The sequence below is a fragment of the Eurytemora carolleeae genome, unplaced genomic scaffold (genome assembly GCF_000591075.1).
Source record: "Eurytemora carolleeae unplaced genomic scaffold, Eaff_2.0 scaffold922, whole genome shotgun sequence".
Classification (NCBI taxonomy): Eukaryota; Metazoa; Arthropoda; class Copepoda; order Calanoida; family Temoridae; genus Eurytemora; species Eurytemora carolleeae.
Genome location: NW_019396909.1, coordinates 1,597 through 17,330, shown reverse-complemented (window position 1 = coordinate 17,330; position 15,734 = coordinate 1,597). Strand labels below are relative to the sequence as shown.

The 15,734-nt window shown below is 32.5% G+C and overlaps 1 protein-coding gene and 1 long non-coding RNA gene across 2 annotated transcripts in view; both read right to left on the bottom strand.

The window, feature by feature from the left end:
* Positions 1-3,114, bottom strand: part of LOC111709981 (DBH-like monooxygenase protein 1) — a 9,585-nt gene extending 6,471 nt beyond the window's left edge. Inside the window, exons 1-4 of the mRNA XM_023483963.1 lie at positions 3,065-3,114; positions 2,773-3,007; positions 2,078-2,175; positions 1,072-1,312 (exon numbers count right to left, since the gene is read on the bottom strand). Of these exons, the coding sequence (XP_023339731.1) occupies positions 1,072-1,312; positions 2,078-2,175; positions 2,773-3,007; positions 3,065-3,114 (624 nt within the window). The remainder of the gene's footprint in view (positions 1-1,071; positions 1,313-2,077; positions 2,176-2,772; positions 3,008-3,064) is intronic.
* Positions 3,115-11,629: 8,515 nt separating this feature from the next.
* Positions 11,630-15,402, bottom strand: LOC111709986 (uncharacterized). The gene is made up of 2 exons (XR_002766977.1): positions 15,308-15,402; positions 11,630-11,811 (listed from the first exon to the last, which is right to left on the bottom strand). It is a non-coding gene; the product is annotated as an uncharacterized LOC111709986 (long non-coding RNA).
* Between the last annotated feature and the right edge of the window lie 332 nt (positions 15,403-15,734).

Genomic DNA, 15,734 nt, shown 5'->3' with positions numbered 1-15,734 from the left:
TGAATCATCAAAATTTCAAATATTTGTCTCCATCAAAATTCGATCGTCATTAAATTTTTAAAAATTTTGAAAATCCGCAAAATTTTTGTGAAAATCCCCGAATTATTTTTGTTTTGTTTTACAATGTACACAAAGAGAACATGTTCACAATTAATTTAGAAGATGGGCGCGAAGCGCCCTCAAAGGCTAGAAAGAAGGGCGCGAAGCGCCTTGAATTTCTAGTATATATATATTATATTCTAATTTATTTGTTTTTAATATTTCCATGTATCGGTCTAAAATTCATAACCTATACATTATGCCACCTTAATAACAACATTTTCTACCTTGAATTGTATTTACTTGATTCATGACCTATTAAATCGCACATTGAACATTGTACATTGTACGATAATTTGTAAAATTTTTCGGAAGAAAATGAATTTGAAATGATCAAAGTAATTCTGAATAATCAAATTAATAAAAGTTGCACAATATTACCCTATATTACCCTACATACATCATAAACCCGTTATAAAGATTTGCAACAAATATTAATCATTATTAATCATTTTATCGCTTGTCTTTGCTGGTTTTGAAAAAAAAGTTATTTTAAAAATTATGATTTTAAATCTGTATTAATGCCACTTTTTAAATGACAGGTAGGGTTTCCAACCCAAGCTTAGTAAATTTTACTTGCGCGCAATACACGTGGATTTAACGGTTCTGTCAATATTCCAGAAAGCTGTGACTTTCGATCACAATTTGACCCATTAAACATAACTTGTTAGCCTTTTTTTCTGAAAAATTTTTTTGTTAGCATATGCATTTTGAATGAAAATGTATAAAATAAACAAATCCGTAAAGTAAATGATTATTGAATTAAAGATCAAAACACGTTTGTTTTCAAATAGAAGAAACCGAATGCTGCTCACTCTGGTTAGTCCGGTGTGAATAGCCAGCACTTTAAATTCGAGCAACTCAGCGCAATTCTACCCAACGGAATTCCGATTGGAAACTTAAATGAAAAATCGCTTAGATTACGTGGATAGTCCCTTTAATTGCCGAAACTTTTGAATAATTAATCCCTACCTCGAACATATAGTAGGTGGCGCCTCCATGCTCCTCCCCGAGGGGGTATCCCGCCTCCTCAGGAAAATAAAAGGGTTCGCCCCCGAGCCCCCATGCGGCAACAATGCCGCGGCATTTTAGGAAATCATCCGGCATATTGGGGGTATAGCATTCATAGCCCAACATAGAGTCAACATGCTTAGAGAATACTTGGTCAGGACTACTGTCATGGCATTCATACAACATCATATGATGAACAAACCTAGTAATAAAATATTATCTTATTGCAATAAAAAAAAAACAATAAAAGGTTCAAAAATTCATAAACTCATGTTTACAGGGTGCTTTGAATTATCATTTAAAAGCACTTTTTGAATGCACATTGAAAAATTCTATATTGATAAAAATGATCGTTTTAAAAGATCGTGTTTTTTCCGATTTTTGAATAATGTTCGCTCATTTTCGACTTTGTTTCTACCATGATTTAAAAATGTCTTTGCTTATTTCATTAAAATAATAACAGACAATAAAAAATTTAAGTTCCAATATGAAACAAAGCATAGGACATTTAAATGTTGAACACTTTTTTGAAAAGTCTTTCTTCACCCATGCTTAGAATATGGACAGTATTTTTCACAAGAATATCTGGAATATTTAACGGTTTACAACTTTCAGCTATTTACAAACTTTACAACGGTTGTTGGACAAAAGGGCTAAAATTTCCTAGATTTTAAAAGATTTTATAATTAAGTTGAAAAAAACTTAAAGGATTGCAGACGTATTCTCAAGTCATTCTCTATTTATAGAGTGGCGTGTCTTTTGTCTTAAAACTGATTATTTTCAACTATTATAGTTTTTATAAAAATTTCTGGCGGATTTTTGGAGCAGGGGAAAAATGAAATTATCAGAGTTAACCTCTTCTTTAAAAAAATCTAAAGATACCGTTGTGATTCGAACATGTCAATCTACAAATGCAGGTTCTATGAAATCAAAGTCCCTCTAAAATTTTTCAATTTTCGGGTCTTACCTTTCATTTCCTGGTTGTATCCTAGGCCTGTATCCGACCATATGATGGCGTTGAGCTAAACTGGGCAGCTTCACCATAGTACACCAATAAAGGGTCTCCTAATTTTTATAATAATAATAATAAAAATAATAATAAAGGGAAGTAAAGGAAAGCAAAGGGAAGAAAATAGAGGCAAAAGGAAAGGAAATGGAAGAAATTGGAAGTAAAAGTAAGGAATTAAGAAGGAGAAGGGTAGGGTAAGAAGAAATATTAGTGGTTAAGACAAAAGAATGAGATGGTTAGCATTGATAGGACGGATAAGCAGTATTGACGGATATGAGGGGGCCGGGAGCGACGGGACGAGGGGGGGATTAAAGGGAGGGGGTAGGAACTTAATTGAGGCTTTATGAGAGAAGCGGACATATTGAAATCTTAATTTCTCAGGATTTCCGCTCACGCTTTTACAAATCTTAATTTCTCACATTATGCACCTCCTTCCCCTTTACTAGAGCCACGCGACGCCCTTTCCTCAAAACTTCATTATATCCCAGGAAAAGTACCTACCCCCGATGCATGCTATCTCGGTTCAACACATACGCTACTTTTTTACGAATCAATGATCCATCCAATTTCCTAGCTATTGTATTTGTATACAATATGTATATATACTGGTTTTGTCACTTACATTTTCAATAAAATCTGTTTTCTAGTCTAACTATTGAATATTTGTTTGATGTAACGACCCACTTCTTCATACTTGGCTCCCTGGCCTCCTGAACCTCCCCCTGGTAGAGGTGGAGCAGCCTACCCCCCGCTCTATCCACATCCCTCCAGGATACCTCCTCCTCCTCCCCAGGGTCCCGCCCACCATACGCCCAGATTACTCGGAACGTGTCGTTTGTAATTCTAATGTCGTCGTCCAGATCACAGGTCTCCAGCTTTCGTCGAAATCTAAAAGAGATAAAAATTATGAAAAAATCCCAGAAATAAAAAACTATGGATTTTTACCGTCTTTTGTCAGTTTTAAAAGTATTTAGTATCTGATATGTCCATAACATGTTTTACTGAAGTAGAATTGCGCAAGTTACAATCGTACAAAACCAAAAAAGCAAATAATTACTTTTTAAAATCAAAAATATTGATATCTAATTCATACTTGATCAGACAAAGCTTTGCACTGGAGGTCACTTGAAATTACGTTTACCGTCCTTACAAACGTACTTACATTTACTCGGTTTTATTTGGCCATTGGTTTTACATTAAAATCTAACAGATTCTTTTTTGTTCATTTTAAATTTACAACGCGCTTTGTCTAGCTTTAGTTTAAATGCAGTTATTGGAAAAATGAGTCAGAGCTGCACACTTTGAATTACTGTGAGTTTTTCTTAATTATTTATTTTATCGTTGCTTGTATTAATCAACATCAATTTTTCTTTCAAACCTGAAGAAAAATTATTTTAAAAACTTATTCTGTGAAAAATACAATTGAAAGAGAATAAAGAGGCAAGAAGCATTCTTATTTCAAGATTCGATTTATAAATATATCCCGTATATATCTGTTGATCAAGATCTACAGATAAAATTTCAACTGTTCACTGTCTAAAAGGGAATGTTATCTTTAGTAATATAACCTTAAATATTGAAATATTCGATTATCTAAACATCTAAATAAATAAATACTAGGCTTGTAGGTCGCTTTCTACACCTTTTTTAGTAATGTTTCTTTCCATGCTTCCATTCATTTTGTATATCTTTAAACTGAACAATTTTACGGGTTCTTTTGTTTTCATTTCTGGATTTTCAAATAAAACAATAATTTTTGTAGGCAACTATCTCTTTATATTGGCCTTGAATCTCCCCAGGTGAAATTTGAGGTCATATACATACATTTCGGCTCAATCGGTTTAGCCGTTTGGACGTTTATTGGATACAAACCAACAAAAGATACGCATATTTATATTTAACTAAATATGTCAGACTGCAGGTATTAAATACCAGTTATTTTAACATGTTGCCTAAAGCACGAAGTGGGGGGGGGGATAAAATTATCTTTATCAAAAACGTATTAAGAGTTGAGACACAAAATAACATTATTGAAAAATGAATTTGATTTCTGTCAGACACAGAATGCGCAGATATGAGAAGAGGAGCTCACGCAAAACTAACGAAATCATGTCCATCCAGTTTTAGAATAAACACAACCAAGTCAAGATCTTTTATTATAAATCCATCCAACAAAGGACAATGAACTTTTCCAAGATACGAATCAAATTAAGAAAATAAAACACGTTAAATTGTTAACATTTGCTGGTTGTTAAAGGGTTTAAAGCCTGGAAAAACATTAAGAAGAACAGGAAAAATCCAGAAGAACAGGAACAATCCAGAAGAACAGGAACAATTCAGAAGAACAGGAACAATCCAGAAGAACAGGAACAATTCAGAAGAACAGGAACAATCCAGAAGAATGGAACAATCCAGAAGAACAGGAACAATCCAGAAGAACAGGAACAATCCAGAAGAATGGAAGAATCCAGAAGAATGGAAGAATCCAGAAGAATGGAAGAATCCAGAAGAATGGAAGAATTCAGAAGAATGGAAGAATCCAGAAGAATGGAACAATCCAGAAGAACAGGAACAATCCAGTAGAACAGGAACAATCCAGTAGAACAGGAACAATCAAGAAGAACAGGAACAATCCAGAAGAATAGAACAATCCAGAGGAATGGAACAATCCAGAAGAACAAGAACAATCCAGAAGAACAGGAACATCCAGAAGAATGGAACAATCCAGAAGAATGGAACAATCCAGAAGAATGGAACAATCCAGAAGAATGGAAGAATCCAGAAGAATGGAAGAATCCAGAGGAATGGAACAATTCAGAAAAATGGAACAATCTAGAAGAAATGGAAAAATCCAGAAGAATGGAACAATCCAGAAGAATGGAACAATCCAGAAGAATGGAACAATCTAGAAGAACAGGAAAAATCCAGAAGAATGGAACAATCCAGAAGAATGGAACCATCCAGAAGAACAGGAACAATCAAGAAGAACAGGAACAATCAAGAAGAATGGATGGAACAATCCAGAAGAATGGGAATACGTGATAAAGAGAAAACGAAGGGGAAAATTAAAAAAAACGAACATTAGAAAAGTGTGCAGTTGTAAAACTATAAAGAATAAACAAACCTAAACAACTTTTTTTAAATAAACGTCCATCTATTGAATGTACCTAATTTTTTATGATCTAATTCAGCTTTTTATGTGTCACCCATCCGGAGTCTAACTATAGATCTCATTTAGACAACATTTAGATATTATATCTCACAGCAATCTCTACATCGTATAAGATAGAACAACTAATGTCGAAATTGTCTTTTTTTTGAACAATCTTTTTTAAAACAAAATATCTTAAAATTCAAATACAGTGGGACACATAAATCTGTGGATTAGAAATATGACAATTAAGCATTAATCTTCTTTATAAGAAATGTTGTAGTTTTTTCAGTAGCTTGAAATTCAACTTATTAAGTAAAATGGGTCTGGGTAAACTGCACAATTGTTGTCATTGAACTTGAAAATTTGTAACTTTTGTCTAACAGTCGTCTTAATATTCCACTGTTTTATGAGTGTCACTCTATAAAGATGCCGATGTGCACATTTTCTAGCTTTCATACATTCACATTTACCATCATATCTCTTTTCTTTCTTTCTACAATTATTATTTCATTACATATTTATTTAGTTTAGATATATTTCTTAAACAATTGTTTGTATCTAAATTAGCCAAGGACCACAGGTTGAGGGGTTTCTAGCAGTATAACAGGCCTCGGGACAATCATCGTTAGATTTGCAAGGTTTCCCCGTTGCAAAATATTCTATTTCATTCAAGCATCCCGCGCCATTTCTGCAGAACAATCCAGGTGCGCAGTCGGAGTCTTTTGTACACTGCGCATCCAACTGCGCCATTATAAACAAGATGGCGACTAATACAGAAGTAATCCACTTAAACATTTTCAATTAAGATAAATGTGTTTCCTCCGCAACAGTTGAATGATGACTGCTAATGAATATGAAACTAGGAGGGTTTCCCATGAATTTTATATTTTAATTTACATCTTTGTTGCGCAAAATTTTCCGGTTTGGGGAGGGGCAAAATGGTAACAGACAATCTTAAAATTAAAAAAAAAATATTTTGTAATTCTAAGAAAAATGTGACTTAAAAGTAAAAAAGGTCTATTTTTGTAGAGTAGAAGAAAATGATTCAGCACTGGATGATCTATTTTAAAAACAAAACTCATCTTTAAACTTGTTTTAAACATGTAATTAGATCTTTTAAAATATCAACGAGGGAGGGGTGGCTGCTCTCAGGGTTTTGGAATTGCTCCCAGGATTTTGGAGTTGCTCCCAGGATTTTGGAGTAAAATGTGAAAATTCATCCGACCTTTTATGAAAATTCCTTTAAAATGGATACTTTAAAACTGAAAATTGAAAAAGGGCTCTGCTACTCCTTTCTTACTGTCTTTGTTAAGATATTTGCAGGGGAAAAATCGTAAATTTAAGCGGAAACAAATGATGTTTGTTTGGCTAATCAAAACTATAACATCGTCACTTGCTACTTGAACTGAAATTTGCGATTTTTTCTCCTGTAAATATCTTAAAGATAAAAAAGGACAGCAGAGCCATTTTTCAATTTTCAGNCCCCCCTCCCCTCCCCGTCATCCATGTTTGAAATATATTTAGACATAATTAAATATATTAATATGACATTTGATGGATTTCTTGTAAGTTTGAATAAATTAAAGAAGCACTTCATCAGTGTTTTATGATATAATCCCACGCTCAAATCAAAACAACGCAAGCATCTAAAAATTCTAAATTAATTCACTTCATCTTTCATCCGGTGTCAAACTTAATCTTTCACATACCCTTTCAAATTTAAGAAATTCAAATTTCAACGGAATTAAGTCTTTGACACAAACTCTGATTTTCTAATTCCTATATCTCTGCAACCGAATGTCGCAGACCTTAGATATTTCAAACTATGAATTCGGTTGCATTAAATTATCTTAGTTTGAAATATCAAAAGTCTACAACATCAGGTCCCATAGATATAGGGATTATAAAATTTAAGTTTGTGGCAAAGACTCAATTCCTTTAAGTGCAACATGAGGTACGAGAAAAATATGTTAAATGATGAACAGGAATTTAAACAACAAATAATAAAAAATAATAAAGTTATCAACCACAGAAGTAGAAGATCATTAAAAAAATCAGTTAAACAATTTCCATTAATTTATTCATTATGAAAACTATTAATGAAACGTTTTTACAAATCAGATTTATATTTTCTAAACTAATTGTTGAATTTAAAAATAGAAAACCAGGAACAGATTTTCACAATTTGAAATCATTGTCTATCAAAAATCAAATTGAATATGGATATCAGAATAATAAGGCGCGATGTGTGGGGGGGCATTTCTTTAAAGAGTAAAACTAGGAAGAGGGGGAATTTAATGAATTTATCTAAGAAAAGATATTAGAAAAGCGTTTCTACCCCCCAAATAAAAATTTAAATTAAAAATTTTTAAAAAAGTAATTGCATTGGGCGTGCATAAGTTTAAATCATTTTTGAGATAGAAAAAGATGAGACTTAAAAGAAGAATAATTAGAAACTTTTTAAAATAGACGATATACTTTTTAAATAAGGGTAATGAAAATTATGTAAAAAAAATCCTTCAGGTTGTGAGGTGTGAGATTTTAAAACGTGAATTTCATATATGTCTTCTTTCTGTATGACGCTAAAAAGAATGAGGATAAAAAGTTGAACTGGTAATTAAGCTAAATTAAACCCAATATTATGGGAATAAAAATGTTTTTACTACTTTGCCTTGGAAAGTTGATTACGAATAAATCTTATCAAATACAGATTTTTAAATTCCTGAGTTTTCCAAGCTAGTTTTGTATGTTCAGAAAAATAAATGTTCTTTTAAGAATACTTAAAAATTTGGATATTATCTTTAGATATCCAAGATACTTCAAAATTAGCTACACATATCTTATAGAATTTATAAAGGTTGCAGGTGTATTGGGTGGGATGGTCGGCCATATTTACATATATTCTGCATTTATATTCCTACTAATTCAAAATGGATATTTATATCGTCTATCTATCTATCCATCAAAATATCTATCTATCAAAATATCTTTCCATCAAACTATCTTTCCATCAAACTATCTTTCCATCAAACTATCTTTCCATCAAACTATCTTTCCATCAAACTGTCTTTCCAGCTAAATATCTTTCCATCAAAATATCTATCTATCAAAATATCTATCCATGAAAATATCTTTCCATCAAACTATCTTTCCAACTAAATATCTTTCCATCAAAATATCTATATATCTATATATCTATCTACCAACGTATATATCTTTCACATGTCTAACAGTTCTGGATCTATCTATCTATCTATCAATCAATCTATCTATCTATATATCTATCTACCAACGTATATATCTTTCACATGTCTAACAGTTCTGGTCAAGCTGTCATTTTGACCCATCATTCTTACGATATTCATTATTTAACACATTTTATTGGAAATTTGAAAATAATTCACAATTCACAACGGTACCCTTTAAACTTTTAACTGGGTGCCTATGAAGAATTTATCTTCTTTCTTTGTCTTTGCGTGATAATTCCGCAAATCACTTTTAAACAGGTATAAACAAGTATATCTCCATCATCGTTGTTCAGTCAAAGGTTCAAATTGTACCGTTAGGAAACCCGTAACTTGTTAAATAAAGAGTCGCATGAAATTACGTAGATAGTCCCTTTAAGTTTATTAGCACGGTCGATAATCTTTTTTTTTGTAACTCTCTTTTTTTCTTAATTTTGAAAGTATATAATCGCAAATTCAAGCTTCAGCAATATTTATCCATTTTTATAAATTTTGAATTAAAGTAATCTGATTAAATTCTTACTGATCCTCATGAAATTTGGACGACATGCAATTTTCAAGGCTTTTACCATCTTTAAAATAAATAAACATTTCGTGTTAGCATCGTACAGTGAGAACCAGAAAGCTGTAGAATGAAATTTTGTGATTAGAAAATAAAGTGGAATATTTCACTGTGTTTTCATGTGCTAACTTTCATCTGTTTTAACTGAATAATTATACAAAGTAATTAGCTAACAAAATAGCTAAATAGCTTGAATAAGTAACTCGTTATTTCATTTTATCTATTGTGTGCATCTACATCTATTTACCCTCTATCATACCTTTGCAATATATCTATGAGTCGTGTAGGATATCTCTGTGATCTTTCTATCTGTCTATCTGCATATTTAGATAAATAATAAATAGATAGAAAGATAGAAAGATAGATAGATAGATAGAAAGATAGATAATGATAGATTGATTAGGCAGTTTCTACATATCTACCTATTTATCCAGCTATCTATCTCTCCATCTATCCACCTATTCATGATCTCTCAATGATCTCTCTATTTGTCTATCTATCTATCTATCTATCTATCTATCTATCTATTTATCTATCTATCTGTCCATTTATCTGTCTATCTCTCTAGCTATCTATCTATCTATCTATCTATCTATCTATCTATCGATCGATCGATCTATCTATCTATCTATCTATCTATCTATCTATCTATCGATCTATCTATCTATCTATCTATCTATCTATCTGAATATCGTGGTTTATACTCTGTAACTGCATGCATATCGGGATATAAAGCCGGGAACATTGATCATTCATTCACGACTTTTAGATCATATTTATTCAATATATTATATATTGATATATCTAGTCAATTATTATTATTAGCACTATTCATTTTCAAACACAAAATACAACTTTATAATATGTGATGTGTTTAGGTAAAACAGAAAAGAGTAAATAAGTTAATCGAAAATACTAGGAATTGATTTATTGGTAAAAGTACTGATTGTTCATTGCAAACTGGAGAAGGTAAAATGGGTGCGATATTTACTGCCTACTGGGACGACTTTGTGACATCGTTAAAGTTTCTCTAGTTTTTTAATTTTACGCATAACATAAAATCCGCCAACATATATATACAGGGTGACCTACGAAACATGACAATTGGTAAATAGTTTTGAATGTCGTCTTCCACACACTGTATTAGATATTAAAGCCTGATTGCAGTTTATTTCGTTTAAAAAAACTTTTGCTCGAATATATTTTACTTTGAAGTTAATTTTATTATAATATGACTCCTATATAATATTTTCTTTATTGTCTTTGATATTAAACAGCTTTACAAATTATGGAAGAAGAATTTCTAAACTATTTACCAACTGTCATGTTTCGTGGGACACCCTGTATATGAATTTCAAACCATTTTGGATGTTCAATAATTCTTTCATAGTTATAATTGAAACATAAAAGATTTAAATCTAACATGATATTTCCCTATTGTTATTTATACATTTGTTTTGTCTATCTGTCAAGATATTTGAACCTTAAACGCAAAAACAATCATTTTAAATCGTAGTGTAAGATATATCGTGTTTAGAGATTAAAAACTTTTAAATGCACTATTTGATAAAATTGATTATTTGGCTGATATCAATCGAAAACAAACACTTTAATAATTTTAAGTATTTCATAAAAACTTTAAAATGTCGCATCATAATTCAGAGGTGAAGGTCTGTTCAACCAAGCGAATATTTTATTTCTAATGTTGATGATTTGTGAAATCCAAAAGTAAAACTTTAAAATTATGTTTTTTAAATATTTTTAGTCGTATTCAAAAAGTTTTCGAAAAGAAACTTTTTGTAAGTTTTGTATATTGATTCTTTTCATAGATTTAAACCATAAATATTTAATACATTAGCCCTAGCTATGGCAAAAGAGAAAATTGTTTTTAGATGCAAAAACTAAAAAGTAGATTTTTATAATAACATTTAGAAAATTCAACCTTCTGGTTAATTTATATCACAAATTATTTTAACTTTTATAGATATTAATAGCGTCTTACGTGACTAAAACTAAAAAAAAACTATGATAAAAATCCGAAAAGTTAAAGATGTGTATTCGTACTACTTTAAAATATTTTCGTTTAAAAAGTAAAGAAACAATTGCTAAACCTTTCAATTTTAAAGAACACTGAGAATAAAATGTTTTGTTTACCTTAAAATTTATATAGTCCTCTGTAATGGACCACGATAATGTAACTTTTCCCTGGTCCCCGTCCAGGACTGCACTATGGTCCCCGGTCCAGTCCGGGGATATTGTGGACCTAAGTCCAGGACTAGGAACCCCCAGGTGTCCACTGGAATCAAAGGCCAGCCTTCTGAGGTCGGGAGGAAGGGTTTTGATATCTATACTGCAGCCGGTTAACCGGTATAAAGTCTGTAGAAAACACAGAATATAAGTCGTCTTCATTGTAACCTAGAGTCTTGATAGCATCACCCCCTTTAACACCTTTTATCCGTAGACTGATCTTATCACAAAACAGAGTTATTTAGAATCACTGAATGTACACATTGGTTTAAATAGAATGACAACGAATTCTATTGTCCCCGAAATTACCACTGTGCAAATCTGATTTTCCCAGCAAACACAATTGTGCAAAGTTTACTGGCATTTATGTACTAGGTTAGCTAAGATTCACATTATTAGATATTCAGTGTCTCTATATGGACCCTGAGTAGTGTGTCTGGATGGGTCCTGGTTCAGTATCACGGATAGACTGGAGCTCTCAGACCTGAGTGCACATGAGAACACGGAGAAGGTTTGTTTGAACGGAACCTGCAGGGACGGACANTCCTCCCCAAAAGCACGAACACACCTTCTTAACCCTATCACTGATAGATATCTTCCTTGAATACTCAACCAACACTCCGATCAGATACAAGGTGTCTCAATAAACATGAGAATTAAGTAATCATCTTGAGATCATCTGTGTTAATGACTTTTGATTTCATTGGTCCTCGCATACAAAGTACAGTTGAGTCTCCTTACTTTTTATCTTGCAGAAATGTTAAAACATAAATATATTCTATATGTGTAGACAAAACTTTACTATGAAGATTTCGATATTAGGTATTATGAGTTAACTTCTTAATAATTGTTAGATTCGAATCCATGTTTATGGAACCACCCTGTAGAAAAAATATAATATTCTTTGAAGGAAAACATCGGAAACTGATTTAAAATTAATTAACGGAGAACCAAAACATCTCAAGGTTACTGATTGGAATAGTTTTAAAAGGCGAGAAAAAAGAAATCCTGGAATTAATTTCTGAAATATTTCTGATCAAGACTTTTATGTCATTTTTGTTTTTATTTGAAATTATCCATTAGAGATAGACTCTAAATTGTTAGTATAATTGCTATTGCAACCTAATGGTGTAAACCTTTGATATTTTAAACTATGGTGATTTGATCTAAAAGAATGTTTTAATTGAAATATCAAAGGTCTCCGACATCTTGCCAGGAGGCAAAGTTTCTTAATGAACAGTTTACTTAACAGTTAACTTCATAGTATTATGTTGTAATGTAGTTCACATCATACAGCTTATACAGCTGTCAAGATGTCGACTTGTGCAAAATGTCAGAATATCAAATGCAAATGATGAAAACTCTTGAAAACTCTTGTTCACTAAACATTTACGTTTTTTAAAATATCCTGAATATGACGATTTAAACCGATGATATAAAAATTAACTTTTTGAAGTTTAGAGTATACTTAAACATTTTTTATCTACAGGGTGTAACATTATACATACCAGTTGAGACTATTTAAAGATCTTTCGATAGCTATCTAATAGCAATTTGTGCCTAAAAGGAATTGAGTTTTTGCCACAAAGTAAAATCTTCTGGTCCCAATTTCTTTGCAACCCGATGGTGCTAACCTTTGATATTTCAAGCTTAGATTATTTTATATATAAGTATTAATAGTTGTAAATATCTAAGGTCTACGCCATTGGATTACAAAGATATAGAGATTAGAAAATCAGAGTTTGTGGCAAAAACTCAACTCCTTTGACCGATTTATATGAGCTCTTCATAATTTTGGTAAATTTTCTAAAGAGCTTATAGTCATTGCACTTTTTAGATACATTGTATAATGTATAGTGTATATGCTATCAAAGACGATCTTAAAGAAATCTCTCAACTTTCATGTTTATTGACACACCCTGTATTGACTCTTCACATAAAGAAAAGCACAAATTAGATTAAATGCTATATTTATAGAAGTTGTTGAATAAATAAAATAGATAAATACAATAATATAAGCATACATATGATTATGAACGTAGAATGTATTGACATAAACTGAATCTTCTAGCGTTTATCTCCATGGCGGCCTGGTAGATAAAACAGATTTCTTGGCTTTCAGGATGGGTTTTGCGAGAGGGACGGGTTCTTTAATTAACTTTGATTTAACTCTCGGCTTTGTCTTCAAAAACGGAGTCAATAATGAAGAGCTCGAGAGCCAGTTGTAGCTTGAACCATTTTTGAGATTTAATCTTTCCTCCATTAGATCAAGCTCTGTAGTGGATGTGGATAGGAGATTCATGGAATCCTGGCTTGAACCTTCCAGCTTGAGTGTTAATCTCTCCAACCTCCTATTCAGGTATTCAACCTCGTCCGTCGAGGCCGGGGATATGGCCGAGGGTAGATGAGCAAGGATGAATTCATGTATAATATTTTTCAGTTGGATCCATACAGATTTCATCAGTGCAGAGGAGTATAAATAATTAACAGAGTGGTAGACTCCAATAATACAAATTGAAACTGCAACTAGAAGTAGTGCTCCTATGGCTAGATGTGCCAGGATTTGTTGAACCATCTCCATCTCCTTCAACAGAAAGACAGTCACAGCAGAAGATACGAGAAGATCACGGATAGTAGCTGTGGAGTACATTGTAGATTGATAATGTACAACGATGATACAACCAGTAATAGTGATTTCTTAACACAAATACAGCTTTATATACACTGCTGTGGCCCTCTTAACCCCTCTAACCCAATAACATCATCATATACTTCCTTCATACATCATGTCTTCATCGTAACCCTTAAAAGAGACTGTCGTCGCAGTTTACGTGACGCTCTAATTAAAGATCTGACCATGCCCGGTTTAAAACGATACTCATGAAATCTTTAGCTGATGAATGACGTGGAAGAAAAATGTTTAATTCTGATCATTTCTCTGTTATTTCGGAGGCAAAAATTGCGCAAGCAACTTTTGCAGCTAAAAACCACAAATGAATATGATATCTAATTCATATTTGATCAGACAAAGCTTTCAAGGGTACCGTTGTGATAAGACATGCCACGTTCTATCACTTGGAATTACGTTTACAGTCCCTTTAACTCCATGGCTATGGTTTCAAGTCGGGGTTTCTCTTTTTGTCCCCCCTTCTGGAAATGTTAAGTCCCCCCCCACCCATCTACTATACATTAGTCCGTGTATACACCCCTAATTTTTTCAATGAATTATTTTTGTAATTGAGCTTGAATGGTCAACAAAAACGAACTCTGGGATTTTTTTTATAAATTACGGAAAATATGGAAGACCCAGTAGTTGGGTTTTTTATTGAGACACCCTGTATTCGCGGGTTTAATTGGTATGTTTATGTCTCATAATGTTGTTTACAAACTATTAATATTCGACCAATGAGGGTTGTCTAATTGTACAGTACACTCTAGCAGGTGCTAAGAGGTCGTCTCACTAATATCCGTGTCAAATCATCTGATTAACTTTAGTAAACATGGAGTATAGATTACATTCATACCGTAAGGGGCGTAGACAGAGGATTGTATGAATCTTTGTAAGAAAGTCCCGGGAAAAAAGTTTCCGGAAAAAAAACCTGGAAATAAAAACTTTGTAAAAAAGTCCGAATTTTCTCAAGTCCTTGGAAAAAATGTCACGGGAAAAAAAGTCCTGTGTTTTGGATTCCTGTTACTTATTTTCCTATAATAACGCCCCCCTCCCCTCCCCCCTGGAATGTTAAAAAAAGGTTAAGCCCCCTAGACAATTCTTTTTCACGCCACTGACTGCATACATATATACATTCCTATACATTATAATTTAACCCTAAGAGGATGGGGCTTGTTGTGCCGACGTGTGGTGCTAAAGAGGGGAGGGGTGGGGCGTTCGTGTAGTAGGGTTAAAGTCTGTTAATATCAGAATATTAGAACTAGTAACTTTTGTTTGGGATACTCATAATCTCAATATCCACAGCGGGCACCTTTAATCTGAGGATTAATGTTTAATCTCTTCATTTCAGTTATTCCTTCAGAGCTGAAAACTTTAGAATCTGATATCCTTAATCCCGATCTGTTAATTAATCTGGAGATTAAATTCATGAGGACAACAAGTAATATTTAATCTGAGCTGAAAACTTTTGAATGGGATATCCTTAATCCTGATCGGATAATTAATCTGGAGATTAAAAATGAAAGGACAACAAGCAATATTTAATCTCGAGATTAAGTAAAAGAGTGGATTAAGCTTTAATCTCGATATCCACTATTCTAAAGTTTTCAGCTCTGGAGATTAAGAAAAAGAGTGGATCAAGCATTAATCCTGATATCCAGCATTCTAAAGTTCCCAGCTCAGGGTAAAATTTTACGGTGGATATCGAATGAAGATTAATTAATCTGCAGATTAACAAA